Here is a 20,665-nt window from a genome sequence, read left to right as displayed (position 1 = left end):
GGAGGAACCCGAATGAATAACCGCCACAAGGAGTGAACTTGCGGCAACTGTAGGATGGGGTACAATAGGGGATACAAGAAGGACAGAGGCAGAGCAAGGGAAGGGGGCTTAGGGCGCCCCCCCGAACCCTGGTTTTGCTACAAGGGGGTGGAATCTCCATCCCTAGAGGTTTTTAAGACCTATCTTGACAAAGCCCTGGCTGGGATTATTTAGTTGGGGTTGGTCCTTCTTTGGGCAGGGGGGTTGGACTCGACTTCCTGAGGTCTCTGCCAGCCCTGGGATTCTGTTATTCTGTGGCTTCTGTTATTAAAGTGGCATGATTTTGCGCAAATACTTTTAACAGAAAAGTTTTTCCGTTAAAAGTATTTGCTTAAGAGAACGTCTATACTGGCATGTGCCTTTGCACAAAAGCATCCGTGCCAGTGTAGACACTCTCTTGTGCAAAAAGCTCCGATAGCCATTTTAGCCATCGGGCTTTCTTGAGCAAGAAATTAACTTGGCTGTCTACACTGGCCCTCTTGCGCAAGAATACTTGCGCAAGAGGGCTTATCCCTGAGCGGGAGCATCAGAGTATTTGCACAAGAGCCACTGATTTTGTACAGTACAAAGTCAGTGTTCTTGCGCAAATACTCGCGGACAGTGTAGACAGGCGGCAAGATTTTGGGCAAAAGCAGTTGCTTTTGTACAAAATCTTGCCAGTCTAGACACAGCCACATGCCAGTGGGAAAGCTTCTCTGGTCTACACAGCTACGTCTTGTGAAGGTGGACTTAAGCCAAGAGAAGAGGATCAGTGCAGCTGTAGCACATACCACAGACTAGCCCCAAGAACATGAAGAACCATTATCCATGCAGGAGCCCTGCTGCAGGGTTCATTCCCTTAGTGTAAATATCTGTATGACTTCTGCATTATGATTCTGTATTACAAGGGTAAATGGGCATCAACAATAAAAGTGAGGAGACACCACGTGTGTGTGGAAGGCTGGTAACTGTGGAACCCGAATGAGTGACACTCCTTGAAAGCAAGAGCACTGCAGAGATGTGCCTCTCGCTATTACAGATAGCTTCCTTCCTATACATTGCTCTTATTTCCAGGGACCTTCATAACTTAGGGTAAATAAATGGAGATGCCTATCTCCTAGAACTGGAAAGGACCTTGAGTCCAGTCCCCTGTCTTCACAGTAGGACCAAGTGCCATCCCTGACAGATTTTTCCCCAGATTCCTAAATGGCCTTCTCAAGGACTGAACTCACAACCCTGGGTTTAGCAGGGCAAAGCTCAAGCCACTGAGCTATCCCTCCCCATGAATGATAGCAGCCAGGCCATGGTGCTAAGCAGGCCCACCAGCCAAGGGGGTGTGAGAGGAGCTGCTTTGGGGCCTGGTGATTAAAAAGGGCTTGGGGCTCCCAGCCACCACCATGCTACTGACGGGCTAGCAAGGGGAAGGCTAGTCCCCACCTCCCCCTACGGCCAAGGCTCCACCCCTTCTGCGGGGGCACAGCCAACCTCCCCACATCTTGCCCTGGAGCCTGGCAACTGTCTGCAGCCCCGGCTCAGAAGCATTTCAAAATATCCCCAGGTACTACATGCAGATAAGATCGTAAGAACTGCAATAGCAGAGCAGAGCTCAATCATCCATCGTGCTCAATACCTGGCCAAAGTGAACGGACCAATGGCCCATTAAGTCTGGTTCCCTGTCCCAGACAATGGTTGATCCAAGATGCTTCAGAGGATGGGATAGAGCTCATTATACCACTGGGAAGATAGGAGGAAATTATTTATTCCTGGCTTGGGGACTGAAATCCACTCCTCATGTTTTAAAGAGGAACAATGCTGAAGAGACATGGGGGAGGGGGCAGAGGGAAGGACTCTGTACATTATAGGAATGTTGAAATATGTTTAATTAAGTAACTGCATAACCGATGAACATTTCAGTAGTTATACGTGGGGTGGTAGTCGGCTCCTCAGGACTGACCTTTAAGCTGGCTCTGTGCTTGTACCAGCTCCCGCCTGCCCCTGCCCCTGCCCCGCTTCTAGCAGGAGCCTGCATGTAGCCATGAAGGTTAACTGTGTACATGGTTACACTTTCACACCCCTAGTAACTTACCTCTCAAAATGCATGATGGACAGGCCATTCCTATCCACCTTTTCTCCTCTGTACCCCACTCCACTCCTGTTTAGGAGACCCGTGCATGCATCCAAATTACTACAATGGACACCCAAGTGACTGCTTCCCTGTGACCTGAAGGTGTCATCATACCAGGGCCTCAGACCTAGTCCTACGCCTGGCAGAGTCACTACTGGGGCCAGCCATGGAACTAAAGCTGTGAGAAACAATCTTGTACCTTTTCTTCTCTTCTTCCTCCTCCTGTTTCCTCCTAAGCTCCTCCTCTTCTTGCCATTGTTTTTCCTCTTCCTCCCTTCTGATCTGCTCTTCCTCTTCTTGCTTTCTCCTCTCCTCCACCTCCTGTTTCCGTCTCTGTTCCTGCTGCAATAGCTGCTGATAAAGGCTGCGAGCCAGCTGGCCACGCCAATGCTTCTGCAGGACTACAGCAGAGGCCTTCAGTCGCAGGAAGGCTTTCTTCCAGAAGTGTGCTCGATAGTTCTTCTGGATTGTCACTATACTGACGAGGGCCTTTTGGTACTTCTTCCTGTAACAAAACAAAGAGTTAAAGGGTCATGAGTCACTGGCCACTTCTGTTACTACCATGTCTCTCGTATTCTAAGCAACGGCTCCCCATGGTATCTAAGTGCTGAATAAATGAAGTGAGCATTCTAGCCCACTCTTTCTTTTCCTTTGTTGCCCTCTCCAGCATCTGCCCCCTTGCTCCTTGCTTCAAAGAGACTGTTCTTGCCATTGCTTTAGGGTGTCTGCCTTTGAACTAAGGGAATGAGCATGAGATGCCCAGTGGATGAAGGACACCCACTAGAATGGGAGTTTCATGTTTCCCACATCTCACGTGCACACGTCTGGGACACTACCCACCAAGTACCCGTGTGTGCTCTTCCCACAGAACCGCTGGTATCTTTATAGAGGAAGACACCCAGCACCATCTGGCTGGTCACTGAACCGCCGTGGAATGATAAATACAACCTGGGCAGCAGCGAGTCCAGACTACAGGTAACAGTCACTAATTTTTCACAAGCAAGGCTGCGTATGTGTCTCACATTACATGACCTTCCAGGGCCCGCATGACTTCATCAGTGGCTGGTGTGGCTGGCCCAGCAGCCACCTGAGCAGCCTCTAGGCCAGCCACACTGGCCACTGCTGGGGCCATCTCAGGCCACCTCCCCCATATACCCCAGCAGCAGGAGGAATCTGGGTGTGGGGGAGGGGTGGGAGTTGGGGCAGGTAGGAGGTGAGGCTGTGATGTGATTTTCAATCACATCAGGTAATGGCAGACAGCTAAACAGTGGCAAGTTTTTAAAGTGCTCATATACAAATGCTGGAAGTTTAAATAATAAGATGGGTGAACTAGAGTGCCTCATGTTAAACAGGCATCACGAAAATTTGGTGGAATGAGGCTAAACAATGGGACACAGTCATACCAGGGTACAAAAACTATCAAACGGACAGAACAGGTTGTGCTGATGGGGGAGGGACACCATATGTGAAAGAATCCATAGAATCAAATGAAGTAAAAATTGTAATCTCTATGAATTATAATTTCATGCTCCAATAATAAGAATATAACAGTAGGGATATATTATCAACCACCTGACCAGGATAGTAATAGTGACTATGAAATGTTAAGGGACATTAGAGAGGCTACAAGAAATAAAAACAGTAATAATAATGAGGGATTTCAAACGTCCCCATTTTGACTGGGTACACGTCACCTCGGGAAGGATGCAGAGATAAAGTTTCTCGACACCTTAACTGCTTTTTGAAGGAATTGGTTCTGGAACCCACAAGAGGAGAGGTAATTCTTGATTTAATCCTAAATGGAGTGCAGGATCAAGTCCAAGAGATTAGGGTCTGCTTGGAAATAGTGACACTAATATAATACATTGAACATGCCTGTGGTGGGAAAAGCACCAAAGCAGCCCAACACTGTGGCATTAAATTTCAGAAAGGGGACAATGAGAAGGTTAGTTTAAAAGAAATTAAGAGGTATAGTGCTAAAAGTAAAACCCTGCAAGTTTCATGGAAACTTTTCAAAGACACCATAATAGAAGTCCAACTTAAATGCGTACTCCAAATTAACAATACAGTAAAAGAACCAAGTAAAAGAAGCAGTGAGGGATAGAAAAGGCATCATTTAAAAGGTGGAAGTTAAATCCTAGTGAGGAAAATAGAAAGAAGCACACATTCTGTCAAATTGAGTATAACAATATAATAAGAAAAGCCAAAAAGCAATTTGAAAAAAAGGTGGCCAAAAATTCAAAAAGTAATAGCAATTTTTTAAAGTCCATCAGAAGCAAGAAGCTGGCTAAACAACCAGTGGGGACCCTGGAAGATCAAGATGCTAAAGGAGCATTCAAAGACGATAAGGTCTTTGCGGATAATTGTTTGCTTCAGTCTTCATGGCTGTGGATGTGAGGTTGATTCTCAACCTGAGCCATTCTTTTTAGGTGACAAATATGAGGAATTGTCTCAGATTGAGGTGTCAAGAGGAGATTTTGGAACAAACTGATAAACTTAACAGTAACAAGTCACCAGGACCAGATGGCATTCACCCAAGAGTTCTGAAAGAAAGAACTCAAATGGGAAAATGCTGAACTACTAACTATCATTTGTAACCCATCCTTTAAATCAGCTTCTCTACCTAATGTCTGGAAGATAGCTAACGTGATGCCAATATTTAAAAAGGACTCCACAGGTGATCCTGGCAATTACAGACCGGTAAGTTTAATGTCAGTACCAGGCAAATGAGTTGAAACTACAGTAAAGAATAAAATTGTCAGACACAGGGATGGACATAATTTGTTGGAGAAAGCCAACATGGTTTCTATAAAGGGAAATTATGGCTCACTAATTGATTAGAATTCTTTAAGGGATTCAACAAGCATGTGGAGAAGGGGGAACTAGTGGATAGAGTGTACTAGATTTCCAGAAAGCCTTGACAAAGGTCCCTCACCAAAGGCTCTTATGCAAAGTAAGTTGTCACGGGATAAGAGGGAAAGTCATTTCATGGATTAAGAACTGGTTATAAGACTGGAAATGAAGAGTAGGAATAAATAGTCAGCTTTCAGAGTGGAGAGAGGTAACTAGTGGGGTCCCCTAAGGGGTCTGTCCTGGGACCAATCCTATTCAACTTATTTATAAATGATGTGGAGAAAGGGCTAAACAGTGAGGAAGCAATATTTTCGGATGATACCAAAGTGCTCAGGATAGTTAAGACCAAAGCAGAGTGTCAAGAGCTTCAAAAAGATCTCACAAAACTAAGTGATTGGGCAACAAAATGAAATAAATTTTAACATTAAGAAATGAAAAATAATGCACATTGGAAAACATATCTCCAACTATATGTACAAAACGATGGGGATTTAAATTAGCTATTACCACTCAAGAGAGAGACTTGATAGTCATTGTGGATAGTTCTCTGAAAAAAACCACCCAATGCACAGTGGCAGTCAAAAAAGGAAACAGAATGTTAGAAATCATTCAGAAAGGGGCAGAGACTAAGACAGAAAGAAATGAGAAATATCTTCTTGCCTCTGTATAAATCCATGGTACGCCCACATCTTGAATACTGCATACAGATGTGGTCGCCTCATTTAAAAAAAATATATATTGGCATTGGAAAAGTTTCAGAAAAGGGCACCAAAATTATTAGGGGTTTGGAATGGGTGCTTTATGATGAAGATTAATAAGTCTGGGACTTTTCAGTTTAGCAAAGAGGAGACTAAGGCAGGATATAATAGAGGTCTGTAAAAGTAGAGAAGGTAAATAAGGAAAAGTTATTGACTTGTTCCCATAAAATAAGAACTAGGTGTCACTGAATGAAGTTAATAGGTAGCAGGTTTAAAAAAAAACAAAAGGAAATATTTCTTCCCACAACAGGGAACCTGTGGAACTCAGGAACAGAAGATCTGTGACGACGAGGACTTTAACAGGGTTCAAAAAAGAACTAGATAACTTCATGGAGGATAGGTCCATCGATGGCTATAGCCATTGACATGTCCCTGCCTCAGCTCCTAGTTCTGTGTGTAGACACCGGCCCCTTAGCTCCCAATGTCTACACTTCCTGTCCAAGGGGAGCTGCAAAGCCAGCACTTACAAGGAGCTGCAAGGAACTGGGTAGGGAGCCTGCCAGCCCTGCCACACCTGTTCCCCAAGCCCAGCACAGTCCCAGGCTGCTGCCGCCCATTCCACTAGCTCCGGTGGGGTCCCAGGCTGCTGTCCCCTCAAACATCCATGGTGCCCCAGACCATCTCCCAGCATCCATGGCACCCCCGATCTGCACCCACAGCGCTGGGGCCACCTCCCCTCAAGCACCCATGGCACTGCCTGGCTGGTCCCTACCTCAAAATTAAGTCACTGGTATTTTTAGTACAAGTCATTTTTAGCAGAAGCCATTGCTTTTGGCTGCCCATAATTTGTATTCAAATATCTGTGACCAGTGTTCCCTCTAATCTTTTTCATGTAAGTGAAGAATTTTTCCATCCATGTGCAGAATATTTTTATGTGCACCAAAGCATGACTGAATGTGCACTACTAGTGGAAAAGAAAAACCTAGCTGTGGTCCTCTGCTAATCAGCTGGCTAGCATATGAATCTCTCCTAAGTGGCTGTACAAGTGTCCAGCTCACTGGCTGTGATTATAGCTTTATTCATCCATAGTAAGCCAACAGGAGGGAACAGAGAGGGGAGGAAGGGGAAAGGACATCAGCAGGGCTTGACAAATAATGCAATCGATTCACCCGTGGCAAGCAGATTGCAACTCAAAAGAGCCGGGTTCGGGTGATCTGTGCATGTGCAGATTGCCGGACAGCGCAGCTGGTGAGTGGGGCGCGCCGCGGTTCGGTGAGCCCTGGGCATCAGAATAAACTGACTGGGGGCTGAACCTTCCCCCCACTTCTCTCCTCATAGATAGGGAGCCAGCAGCACATCCAGCCTCCTCTGTGGTGGACACAAGCACCTAGACAAAGTGCACTGACTTTTACAAAGCACCTTTGCCACAGGCTACCTGAGCGTGTTGCCAAAATCCTACCCAGCACCATGAGGCTCTTCTTGAGAACATCCACAAGCTCTGCTGCCTGAGATACGGCCAGAAGGGACCACTAGGATTATCTAGCTTGACCTTCAGTGTGCAAATAGGTCACGTGAGTGCGCTCTACAGCCTTAGCTAGGAGCCAGCTGGTTTTGTACCTCAAGCTGTGGAGAGGCTCATGCACTAAGCTCCAGAGGTCCCAGGCTCAATTCCACCTCCTGGCAGTTACACAGAGGCAGTAGAATGTTGCTCCCTGTCTAGAGCATTCTGCTCACCTTCCTCCACTTCCCAACCTGCAGCCAATGCAGGAGGACTGTGAAATACAGTGACCCTGTGCTTCCCCCTTATTCAGATACAGTAACAGGGGCTCTGATTTAGTTACCTAGTCTGCTGATGGTACATGGTCCTGGGATAAGCCCTGCCTCCCCTCAGACTCAGAGCAGCCACATGGGGATGGAGTGCAGCTCCCTTCCCCAGGGCCATATGGGTTCTGTGAGGTAAACAGGGACACCTCCAGTTCTCCAAAGCTACTGCAGGGCTCAGAGGAGAAGTAAAACATTATTTTGGGTGGTGGAGTCAGCAGCTGTGACTAAGAGTCCCACGGGAGCATGTCTGCAAACAAAGCAGGGCATTTTCACTGTGGTCTACTTTCTGATTCCAATATTACACTGTCGTGACCATTCAGCGCCCCGGACTCCTAGGAAAGTAAAGCAGAGTGTACAGTGCCAACCAGGTAATCTTTCCTCCCTTAGGCCTCTTTCCACCCCCTCAGAACAAGTCCCTGAAGAGCCTGACCAAGGTGACAGTAAAAGCCTGGAATATTTAACTCTTCACGGCAGGCTTGCTCTGCTTCAGTTCCCTTATCCTGGGGATGTGGCAGCCTTCTCTGGTGTTGCCTCACTCACTCAAAACCTGCTCTGGACATGTCCCATAACAATTCCTTTCTAGTGGAGCCTTCTCATGTCGATGCAGTGCAACACCTGAAATGATCAAACAAGGTTTTCTAACTTCACTTTCTCCAACCTTCAGCATCTCTGTTTTCTGCTCCTACTGCTCCCTCTGCAATGCCGCCTCTGCCACCAGCTGCTGTACAAGGATTTTTCCTTTTGCACCACTTGATTTGAAGCCACAACTTACATGAGCATCCCAGTCCAGTAGCTGGGTACCCTCCTTTCCAGGAATGTCACCAAAGAGACAATGCCATATTCCCTTAGCAATGCCAGCTAGAAACTATGTTTTACAAGGTAATGACTCCTCACTTTCCCCAAAATATCTGGAGGCTTCTGATTATTATTATGCAAAGGTCCCTGCCATAAGGAACACACACTCTAACGTACACAGACAAGACAGAAAGTAAAGACTTTCAGACAAGGGCAGGCGCTGAGATACTGTATTTGGCAAGATAGGTGTGCTACAATCATTCAAGAGTCAGCTGTTACATTAACTTGGAGGGCAGGAGAGGAGGTGGCTGTTCTGTAATAGCTTTTTTAACTCTACCATGATTCGGAGCAGTAGTGGCAAAAGAGAGCAGCTGAGAGGAGCTCAGAGGTGATAGGCTAGTCAGACAGAGGAGCGACTTAAAGAAGGAAGGGGAGGCCACTAGGCAGACAGGAGAAGGGAGGCTGCTCCAGGCTTTGGGGAAGTGTGAACAAAGGCAGAGTTAGGAGATGGGGAAAAGAGATGAAGGGGTATGAGGTGAAGCTGGTAGGTTAAGGGTGGAGGAGGAGAAGGAACTGAGAGCCAAGAGGAGGATGGGACAGAATCCTGCAGACCCTTGAAGGTGTGGATCAGTCAGAAGAGGCAGGAAGTCAGGGGAGAGACCTGCTCATTGCAACACCATGTTTAACCAGCTAGGAGGCAGGGGGGCAAGAAGCAGAGGGTAGAGGAAGCTGCAGGGGTCAAAGGAATGACTTCAGCACAGACAAGGATTTCAGCAGAAACACAGACTGTGGAGGCAGCCGATGGATTTGGAGGGTGGGAGCCCAGGAGAGTGGAAGTGCTGGTAAGAATACCCTAGAGGAGAGCTGGGGCTGGGGGAGACAGCAAGTAGACAGCTGGAGAAAATGCAGACACAGCCCCCCACACTGACCTTGCCATGTAGCCCAAGACGTGGGCTCGGATGACTATAGCCGCTTTGCTCAACTCCTCTTCCCGATCCTTCTCCAGGTTCTGCTCAAGAGCCTCCTTCAGGAAAACCTGACACCATGGGGAGGAGTTTCCACAAACACAAAGAGAGGAAAGAAATCAGCCCCCAGGCTGGGAGAGTCAGGAGGTTTCATTCCCTGGGTGACAAGCACAGAGTTCTCTCTTTATGCTGCTGCCCTGGGCTCTCTGCTAAGGACTGCAGCCTCCCCGCCGCCACGCTCACTTTTGCAGGACATGAGCCCAACTCTAAGCCCAACCCCAGCCTCCATTCCCTCTGCGGTCAAAGCTTTAAAGAAAGAGAAGGGGAGGGAGGGAAAACACAAGGAAGGAGGAGGAAGGAGCCGGCTGTTTATTAACTCTCTCTCAGCTGGTATCTTTTCTTCACACAAATCTAGTTCCTCAGTGCATTGGCTCCTGGCGACCAGTGTGTTTTACTTTATGTATTTCAAACAAAGCATGCTGCATCTTAGGGGCAGGCTGAGCGTCTGCACTTCCAGGACCCTGGCAGTAGTTTACACTCAGAACAAATTCCCTGTTGTCATCACCAGACTGCTCCCTAAGTCTACACATTGATGCTGCCTTACTTATGTTCCCTGCCTCCCTCCCCTCCCATCCAGTTCCCTGCCCTCCTTCTGTAATACTAGCCTGGATGCCCCATTTCTCCCACAACTCTGGTTTTTCTTCCACATTGCCCCTTCTGCATAGAACATCCCCTCGGATAAACAGCGCTTCCTCTGTAGGCAAACCTCTCACGAGGAACAGCTTCCCTCAGGGTGTCCACAAGAAGTTAGCTGATTAATAATGGTCAAGGAATTAGGACAGAAAAAAGCCTCTAGTCAAGACACTACCAGTCAGCATCTTGACCGCTTTCGTTCTATGCGGTCACCCCTTCTGTAGTTCAAACCCACAGGAGAGAAATCTCCCTTGTCAGGAAAACCAGAATGAAATAACGGCTTTGTCATTTAATTCACAGCCATTGTCTCCAAAGTTTGAGCCCATCTTCATTCGAGGGAGGAGTGACTAGATTTAGAAAAATAAGAGTTATTTTTTCCATTGGTTTTATTCATATTAGAACAGATGGAGGCTTATGGTAAGTCAGATACACAGCAAAGTGATGTTAGTTAATATATATTCAAGAATATACACGCGTATGTTGTCAGCACGTAACAGTAAATAGGTGCAACCCGAAACCTATAAGTGTGAGGGCTATGCACATGTGCACACACAAAGTTCTCTGTGAACACACGGGTGTTGGTATATTGGGGTGTGTCTAGACTACAGGGTTTTGTCGACAAAAGTGGACTTTTGTCGACAAAACTATACCTGCGTCCACACTGCCTTTGAGTTATGTCGACATAACAGAACTCAGCAGTTTTGTCGACGTATGTAAACCTCATTCTACGAGGAATAACGCCTTTTGTCGACAGAGTTCTGTTGATAGAAGGCATTATTGCATCTACACTGTCCTTTGTTGACAGAACTGGATGTAGTCTAGACGCTCTTTGTCGACAGAAGCTTTGTTGACAGTATCTGTCGACAAAACTTCTGTCGACAAAACCCTGTAGTCTAGACATACCCTTAGTGTGCACGCTGTAGAATTCATTCAGAACCTCTCAGGGGAAGATTTACTGCAGAGATGTTTGCAAAATCTTTTTGCGTTTTTTACATTTTCATCTAAGTACCAAATCTCCTTTATTTCCTTTGTAGAGAACATGGCGAAAGAGAAACTGGACTGCTGTGCCTTGCATTTCAGATGGGGAGAAGAAACCTCCTCTACGCCGAGTCCATTTCCCCTTTTTCCGACAGGGTCACACACAAAGTCATTCTGCAGGGTGGAGACAAGCACTTCCAACATGAAGAAAGCCTTGCGTAGCAAGGAGATGGGGTGGCTGTGTCCTGGCTGAATGCAGATGGGATGGGCGGTGCTAGAGCAAGGAATTAAAATTGACCCCAGGGTTCAGAATCTTGCTACAGCTGCAGCTTGTCATGGCACCACCATCTCAGGCCATGGGGCAGTGCAAGAAACGGCACCAAACCTTCAGCCAGGTTCACTCAGCCAGGCCCACAACTCCAGCAGGCGTCAGGACAGAGCATCTGTCTCCTCTAACACAAGCCCGGCAGCAGGACAGCTGCACTAGTACTAAGGAGAAACACAAAGCCCATCCTGCCCTCCCTACCTCATTTCCTTTCCTGACCTATATAATCCACTCTATTCATTCAGTCTTTTCCTTCCTCTTCCCAACAATCACAAAGGATACAATTATCCTCCAATACACACTGCAGGAAGAATTCCCCTTCTCCCTGCCATCCTCTCTCTTCCCTTCCCCTCCCCTGCCCCCAGCTCCCTCCTAGGTTACATCCCTCCCTGCCATCTCCCCCCCCCCAAGCTCCTGCCTAGGTTACATCCCTCCCTGCCATCTTCCCCCCCCAAGCTCCTGCCTAGGTTACATCCCTCCCTGCCATCTCCCCCCCCCAAACTCCTGCCTAGGTTACATCCCTCCCTGCCATCTCCCCCCCCCAAACTCCTGCCTAGGTTACATCCCTCCCTGCCATCTCCCCCCCAAGCTCCTGCCTAGGTTACATCCCTTCCTGCCAGCTCCTCCCCCCCAGCTCGTGCCTAGGTTACATCCCTTCCTGCCAGCCCCCCTTCTTCCCCCCCCAGCTCCTGCCTAGGTTACATCCCTTCCTGCCAGCCCCCCTTCTTCCTCCCCCAGCTCCTGCCTAGGTTACATCCCTTCCTGCCAGCCCCCTTTCTTCCCCCCCCAGCTCCTGCCTAGGTTACATCCCTTCCTGCCAGCCCCCCTTCTTCCCCCCCCAGCTCCTGCCTAGGTTACATCCCTTCCTGCCAGCCCCCCTTCTTCCCCCCCCAGCTCCTGCCTAGGTTACATCCCTTCCTGCCAGCCCCCCTTCTTCCCCCCCCAGCTCCTGCCTAGGTTACATCCCTTCCTGCCAGCCCCCCTTCTTCCCCCCCAGCTCCTGCCTAGGTTACATCCCTTCCTGCCATCCCTCCCTGCTACTCCCCGCCCCCCAGCTCTCTCCCTCCCTGCTATCCCCTCCCCTCAACCCCCCTACCCCCGAGTTTAGTCCCACTGGGTGATTGGCAGCAGGAGGGCAGCTCTGCTGCCTTCACAGCCAGTATCACACGGTTCTCCCCCCAGGGCAAGTGAGCCCCAGGGCAGGTGAGTCCCAGTCTCGGCACTCCGCACACCCTCCGTAGACAGTTAATCACTGCAGGCCTCAGCTTGCCTAGGGAAACGGTTTTGCTGTATCTCGTGTGAGCCAATGGGAGGCAAGCTGCTGGGCAAGACAAGGCAGCGTGCAGGTGCAAGGCCTGTCAGCGGGGCAGGGAACCCGCAGGTGCCACAGACTTCTGCTGGCCCAGCGAGTCAACCATGGGTGACTGTTAGGGACACAGCAAGGCCCTGGCAAGAGACCCTGGTGTAGAAGCAGTCATCCCGGTAAAGCTGCTCCAGGAGAGTGGATCAAACTTGCATTTCCCCACATTCATCCTCTGGGACTTCCAGCTGCTCTGCAGATCACCCATCTGACCCGAGCTGTGTGTTTCCTCACTCTGGCCTCATGGCCAGGTATAAAGGGCTGCTCCCTTCTGAGTCCAAGGCCACATTTGCAGCCATGGAGGAGGAAGGGACAGCAGCAGCAAGGACCTCTCTGCAAGCTTCCCTCCACCTGGCTGAATCTGCAGCTCGTACCATCTCCTCAGAGGTGAAAATGACAAGGGTCTTGTGGCTCCAGGCTTCCCATATTGCCCCAGAAGTTCAGCAGGCCTTGCAGGGTCTTCCCTTCCAGGCTGTTTGTGAACTACGCTGACCGTAGGGCAGGTATGAAGTCACTGGGGATGTATAAGTCCACTACCCAGTGCAAACCCTGTAGCCCCAGCTGCTGAGAGAGGCATGACTCCTACCACTGTAGGAATAGGAACAACAGACACAAGCCTTCAGGCCACAGGCAAGAGCTGAGCAAGTCATTGTCGGGCTCCAAAGAAGGGCTTTGAAGATGTACTCGAGGACAGTACACATCACCAGAGTCGTCTGTCCCACTTCTACCGTGCTTGCTGGCAAACAACACTGGACCTTTTAGTGTCCCATGTTAGGAGGGGGATATCCCTCCAGTTCTGTTCACCCTTCTCACGAGCAACTCCTTATACCCAGCCCTGTGCTTTCCTGGCAATGGAGGAGGTTCCTCAGGAGCTCAGGGAGGTCTCAGAACCATTCTAGGCCTGCGAGGACTCAAAGGACCATCACACCTTCCCTGGATCCAGGAGACTGGCATGCCGCCCTCAACATGAAAGATGAGCATTTTCACATCACTATTCATCCGGCCACAGACATTTCCTGAAGTTTGTGGTCAGCCACAGATGCAACCAGTACACATGCTCCTATTCGGTCTAGCCCCCCAGGGTTCACCTAGTGCATGTCCGTGATCACAGCCTTTCTTCACAAGAGGTGGGTGTAAGTATCCCTGTACCTCAACACCTGGCTGCTGTGCGGGCCCTCCAGAGAGCAGGGAGAGTCTCCAGTCCAGCTGCTCAGGGACATCTTCGAGAAGCTAGGACTCTCCTCAGCGTGGACAAATCACCAGCCAGGGATGGTCTAGAGCAGGGCTACTCAACACGCGGCCTGTTTGTTTGCGGCCCACTGTGCGGTTTGGGTTTACATGGGGCTCAATATGAGGCCTGCAGGTGGGATCCTTTGAACATGGCCTCCACTGGGAACACGCTCCACAATGGTGAGTCAATAGAATGGTCTTCAGCTGATATGAGTTTTAGTAGTTAAATTCCTGGACTGCCATTGCTCATTACAAGTGCTGTCCTATGGGTGGAAATCAGGTAAATGTTTCCTTTTATTAATATCAGCAGAACGGACTTACATGGGGCCTGCGTGTTGGGTAGTCTTGCCTTATTCTTTGTGTTCATGCCTGCCAGTGTGAAAGAGGCTATCTGCATAGATATTTACCTGTATATGCATTAAGTTGCAGCCCTGGGCATGTGCTGTGAGTATCCTTGTGGACCCCGGGGCTTCCAAAGTGGAGTAGCCCTGGTCTAGAGAATCCTTGGTCCTACCTTAGTGCAGGAAACTGGACTGGATGACCTACTGGGGCCCATGCCAGTCACTCAGCTCCGTGGGGAACACATTAACCCTGCTGAGCTCCCTGTTGCTGCTCCTGGGATTCTACTGTAATTTTTCATGCCCCCTGCCCTCAAAATGTAGCCCTCGATTATGGCTTCCTTATTTGCGCTCAACTGTGGGCTTCTGTCTCCTGCCCCTTTTGAATTTCAAACCCTCCTCACTAGGCTGGTGAGTCTGTGTGAGAATCAGGTTAAGCTGATAAATGCAGGTGTAGAATGGGCAGGGTGCCTTTGAGCTTGTAGTTTTTCTCCTTTGTCACGCCTGCACTAGGGAAAAAACTGTGTTTTAAACACACTAGCTAGTGTGCCAAAATGCAAGGCCTGGTCTTCACTAGGAGGAAATATTTTTACTCATGGTAGCTAAGCCCATGTCCTCAATAGGACGACTTTATCCATGTGTGTACCTGCATCCTGCAACGGCAAAGCTCTCCTAGGGTGTGTCTAGACTACAGGGTTTTGTCGACAAAAGTGGACGTTTGTCGACAAAACTATACCTGCGTCCACACTACCGCTGAGTTCTGTCGACATAACGTCGACAGAACTCAGCAGTTTTGTCGATGCTGGTAAACCTCATTTTACGAGGCATAACGCCTTCTGTCGACAGAGTTTCTGTCGACAGAAGGTGTTATTGCATGTAAACTGTCCTTTGCGTCTACACTACCATGTCAACAAAGCAGCTTGCTTTGTCGACAGAACTCAATGTAGTCTAGACGCTCTTTGTCGACAGAAGTTTTGTCGATAGTATCTGTCGACAAAACTTCTGTCGACAGAAGCCTGTAATCTAGACGTACCCCTAGTGTACAGCAAGTTGCTGGCAGAACTCCATTGTGACTGGTATGGTTTTGTTTTTACTGTAGGACTTAGGAGCACTGGTCATGGAGCAGGACTCCATCACGCTGGGCACTGTACAAACAAGGAACAAGTCATCAGTCTTTGCCAAAAAGAGCTAGTTGTAGGACAAGAGACAACAGACGGGGGATTGCAAGGAGATGATGGCAGGCTGTCGTTTCAACATGCCAATAGCGTAACCATTCTCGGTATTTTTGCAGGTCTTGTGGCAAAGGAGAGTTTTAAGGAGGTTTTGAAGAAGGATAGTCAGGTAGCTTTGCATATGTTCACAGAGAGCTTGCAGCAGCATTCAGAATGGATATGAATGGGATGAGACTACAAATATCAAGGGCAGAATAAAGGACATTACAGTAAGCATGTCGCAAGAGGCAAGACAGTAGTTCTAGCTGTGTGGATTGGTAGAACAGGCCTTGTCTTAGCAATGTTTTGCCAAGAGAACCTGCAAGACTTAGACATAACCTAGATGTGAGGACTTAGTGAAACGTATGAGTTGAAAACGACACCCACCTTATGGGCCTGAGTGACAGGCAGGGTCCTCTGTGATCAAGAAAGGAGGCAGCAGAGAGGGCCTTGGAGAACATTCGAAGTTTTGTTTTTTGCCATGTTGGGCTTGAGGCGATAGCAAGACATCCACAAAGAGAAGACAAAGAGACAGGTCAAGAGATTAGTTCTGATCAATGGAGAGGTCTGAAGTGGAAAGGTGAATCTGTGTATCATCAGTTTAGAGATGATAGCTGAATTTGTGCTTGCTGAAGAGATCAGCCAGCCAGAGATAAAGCACAGAGGAAGAAAAGAAAAGGGTCAAGGACACAACCCTGTAGAAACCCCACAGAAAGAAGGAGGGAGTCTGAGGAGAACTCTGCCAAGGACATGCTGAAAAAGTGAGGTGAGAAGTAGGAGAACTGGAAGAGGACAGAATCATAGATGCCAAGGGAGGACAAGATTTCAAGAGGAGGAGCATGGCTGACTATGTCAGAGGCAGCTGACAAGTCAACGGGGATGAGATAGAGCACAGGTTCTGAGGTCTGACTAAAAATAGGTCATTAGAAACTTTGGCAAAAGCTATGTTAGTTGTATGCAAGGGGAAGAGGTCAGACTGAATAGGGTCTTAAATGGTATTGGAGGCGAGGAACTTCAGACAGTGATTGTTCAGCGAGCTTAGAACTGGAAGGGAGATGGGGCAATAGCTGGGGAGGCAAACAGGATCAGGATGGGTTTTTTTTAAAGAGTGACGAGAATAAAGCATGTTTGAAACAGGAGAAAGAGTTTTCAAAGAGCTATGTAAGGGAGGGCACGAGTGTGAGCATGAAGGAGACCAGGCGATAAGATGGGTAGGCAAGTGGCAGAGTTGGAGACAAGCTGTGGAAGAAACTCTTGTGTCCGTGACCAGTGAGAAGGAAGCGAGAGCTGCAGGAGGGAAAGCGGAGGAAATGGCAAGCCGAAGGGGGTGAGGAGGACAGGTTGCTGTATTTTGTCCATTTCGCGTAAAAAAAAAATCGGTGAGCTCGAAGGCTGGATGTTTTGAGGAGTGAGTCAAAGGAGGTGAGGGGCTGAAGATGTGCTCTTAAACTGAACTGAAGCAGCAGAGTTGTTTAGCTAGGAAGGCAGAGAGGAAGTCAGCCTGGTCATGGACATGTCTGCAGAGATGCTCTGCAGTGAGAGAACAGGAGTGAAGGAAGTGGGTGCTGGGAGGTGATCCAGGATGGGGCGTTGCAGGGTCAGCCTTATGAGGGGGAGAAAGCCAAAAAAGGCAGTGGTGGAGGAGAGTGAGGCATGGGGAGACTCAGCGGAAGGAAGGGCTGAGGGGAGCAGGCTGAGAATGGACAAGATCTTCAGCGCCAATGGACTAGAAGTCTTGGAAAGGTGGTGTGACAGGGTGCGAGGGAGGGGGCTGATGAGCAATGTAGAGAGAGACTTGCCTGACTCAGCAGCCGAGAGGTCAGAGGGCAGTGCTTGGTGAAGACCAAGTCAATTAAATGGCTTCTGTGGAATTGCTGAAGCAAGGCTGTAAGTCAAATGAACTCAAGTTACACCACTGAGGACAGCCAGCTGGCTGGCTCTACTCGGCACAGAACTGCCTGCCACAGAGGTCCATGCGTTTAGCCTCCTTTGACTTAGGGGGCGGTGCCTGTTGCCCCGATGCACCGTCTCATTTACTGTTAAGACCATCAGGGAGCAAGGGCGTGGGTGTGAGAAGACGCACTCCTAGCCCTTGAAAGGTGGTGGGCAGGACGGAGGCTGGTGTCTGCCACAGGGTCTTATTCATACTTTGGCTGGCCTTTATCAATGGTAGCGCCACCCAGGAAGGCCCTTCTGGGTGGGTGATCTATATCAGATCGCCCTTGTTTTTCATCACTTTTACACTGACCCAGCCTTTCAACAAGCTCATGACCAGTGTACACATCTCTGAGATGGAAGGCAGCCCTCCTTTTTCCCTGCCTGTCCTTGAATAAGCTCTTCCCTACTACAGCTCCATAAATCCAACGCGAATGAGCTTTCAAGCAGCAGTTTTATCACTTTGGTCAGCGTACATTTTAATTAGCATCATGGGGAACGTGTTACCAGTTTGTGTGTTTACAGTAAAATCAACGATTGCCAACATTTACTGACAAAATGCAAACCCTTCGGCCCTTACTGGTTGTTCCCCAACCACTGCTTAAGAAATCATTGCTCAAAGCAACTAAGCTAATGATCTGCCACTGACAATCTCATCTCCCCAACAAGAAAGATGAGGAGTCTGTGGGGTGCGCTTACTACCAAAACCCGGGACTTTTTCTAGTCACACTTCAGCTCATGACCCTGAAGGAAAACAGCTGATGTCACTCATTCATGATGCTGAGCTTGAATGGGGAAGGACCATCTGGCCATGCTGCTATTGCCAGGTCCCTGTGCAGCAGCTGATACCCTCCAACAGGAAAGGCTGCTGTCCTGAGTAGGGCTTAGTGGGAATACGCTGTGACAGCTCCAATACACAGCCACATTACTAGTGACCCTCTTCTCTGGTCTGATCCCTCACACGGGGAGCCACTCTTTCCACCATTGCCAGTCCTCTTTCCACCTTTTTACTTCACTTCTGTGAAGAGCTGCTGGAAGACACAAGAAACGGTTACTTACTTTGTAACTGTTGTTCTCCCAGATGTGTTGCCGAAGCCCATTCCACTTAGGTGTGGGCGCCGTGTGCACGAATTGCTGGAGAGTTTTCCCTCAGTGGTACCCATCGGGCCAGCAGGGGAGCCCCCTGGAGCGGTGCCACTCTATCAGTGCATATTTACCCCCGCTGGCCCTCGACTCCCTCAGTTCTTTCTTGCCGGAATGCTCCAACGCAGGGGAGTGGGTGGGATGGGGAATGGACATGACCAACACAACTCGAAGAACAACAGTTACCGAGGTAAGTAACCGTTTCTTCTTCTTCGAGTGATTGCTCCTGTCCATTCCATGTAGGTGACTCCAAAGCCAACCCCCAGGAGGCGGAGTCTACTTAGAGAGAGATTGCAACACAGCCCTACACACACATGGAGTGCTGTGTGATGGTGCAATGATCTACAAAGGTGAGCACTGAGCACCAGGTAGCTGCCCTGCAAATCTCCACAATGGGCACCTGGGCAGCAGAAGCTGGGGAAGAGGCTTGCGCTCTCGTGGAGTGCGTCCTAATGGGTGGGGCCGGAATCTGCACTAGCTTAGAGAGACAGTGCTTGGAGCAGGTCTGGGAACCAATGCTGACGAGACCAGGCTGGGGCTATTAGGATCACTGAGGCCTGGAATGCCCTGACCCTGAGGATTACTCTGGATCAGCAGGAAGTGGGGGAAAGGCATACAGCAGGCCCCAAGGCCAGAGGATAAGAACGTCCATACTGGGTTAAACCAAAGGTCCATCTAGCCCAGTATCCTGTCTGCCGACAGTGGCCAGCACCAGGTGCCCCAGAGAGGGTGGACTGAAGACAATGATCAAGCGATTTGTCTCCTGCCAGGGACACCATTTCTATCCCCTGGCTAAAAGCCTTTTATGGAACTAACCTCCATGAAATTATCTAGCTTCTCTTTAAACTCTGTTATCGTCCTAGCCTTCACAGTCTCCTCTGACAAGGAGTTCCACAGGTTGACTACACGCTGTGTGAAAAATAACTTTCTTTTATTAGTTTTAAACCTGCTACCCATTAATTTTAATTGGTGTCCTCTAGTTCTTCTATTACTAATAAATAACTTTTCTTTATCAGCCCTCTCCACACCACTCACGATTTTATAGACCTCTATCATATCCCCTCTCAGTCTCCTCTTTTCTAAACTGAAAAGTCCCAGTCGCTTTAACCTCTCTTCATATGGGACCCATTCCAAACCCCTAATCATTTTAGTTGCCCTTTTCTGAACCCTTTCCAAGGCCAAAATATCTTTTTGAGGTGAGGAGACCACATCTGTACACAGTATTCAAGATGTGGGCGTACCATAGTTTTATACAGGGGCAGTAAGATATTCTGGGTCTTATTTTCTGTCCCTTTCTTAATAATTCCTAGCATCCTATTTAAATTTTTGATCGCCGCTGCACACTGTGTGGAAGTTTTCAGAGAACTATCCACGATAACTCCAAGATCTCTTTCCTGATTTGTTGTAGCCAAATTAGCCCCCATCATACTGTACATATAGTTGGGGTTATTTTTCCTGATGTGCATTGCTTTACACTTATCCAAATTAAATTTCATTTGCCATTTTGTTGCCCAATCACTCAGTTTGGTGAGATCTTCTTGGAGTCCCTCACAGTCTGCTTCTGTCTTGACTATCCTAAACAGTTTGGTATCATCCACAAACTTTACCACCTCACTGCTTACCCCTTTCTCCAGATCATTTATGAATAAGTTGAAAAGAATTGGTCCCAGGACTGACCCTTGGTGGACACTACTAGTTACCCCTCTCCATTCTGAAAATTTACCATTTATTCCTACCCTTTGTTTCCTGTCTTTTAACCAGTTCTCAAGCCAAGAAAGGACCTTCCCTCTTATCCCATGGCCATGTAATTTACACAAGAGCCTTTGGTGAGGGACCTTGTCAAAGGCTTTCTGAAAATCCAAGTATACTATATCTACTGGATCCCCCTTGTCCGCATGTTTGTTAACCCCTTCAAAGAACTCTAACAGATTAGTAAGACAGGATTTCCCTTTACAGAAACCATGTTGACTTTTGTTCAACAAATTATGTTCTTCTACATGCTTCATAATTTTATTCTTTACTATTGTTTTGGCTAATTTGTCCGGTAATGAAGTTAGACTTACCGGTCTGTAATTACCAGGATCGCCTCTAGGGCCCTTTTTAAATATTGGTGTCATGTTGGCTACCTTCCAGTCATTAGGTATGGAAGCTGATTTAAAGGATAGGTTACAAAC

General features: G+C 48.4%; 1 protein-coding gene across 5 annotated transcripts in view; it reads right to left on the bottom strand.

Annotated features, from left to right (window-relative positions):
* LOC102447238 (unconventional myosin-X-like) overlaps positions 1 to 20,665 on the bottom strand; it is a 311,005-nt gene that overhangs the window by 119,970 nt on the left and 170,370 nt on the right. For all 5 annotated transcript variants that reach the window (XM_075914469.1, XM_075914465.1, XM_075914468.1 and 2 more), the window contains 2 exons: positions 9,243 to 9,349; positions 2,343 to 2,648 (listed from right to left, as the gene is read on the bottom strand). In XM_075914469.1, the coding sequence (XP_075770584.1) occupies positions 2,343 to 2,648; positions 9,243 to 9,349 (413 nt within the window). The remainder of the gene's footprint in view (positions 1 to 2,342; positions 2,649 to 9,242; positions 9,350 to 20,665) is intronic.

Source organism: Pelodiscus sinensis, unplaced genomic scaffold (genome assembly GCF_049634645.1).
Source record: "Pelodiscus sinensis isolate JC-2024 unplaced genomic scaffold, ASM4963464v1 ctg77, whole genome shotgun sequence".
NCBI lineage: Eukaryota > Metazoa > Chordata > Testudines > Trionychidae > Pelodiscus > Pelodiscus sinensis.
Note: the sequence above shows the minus strand (reverse complement) of the source record. Positions and strands in the feature narration are given on the sequence as shown.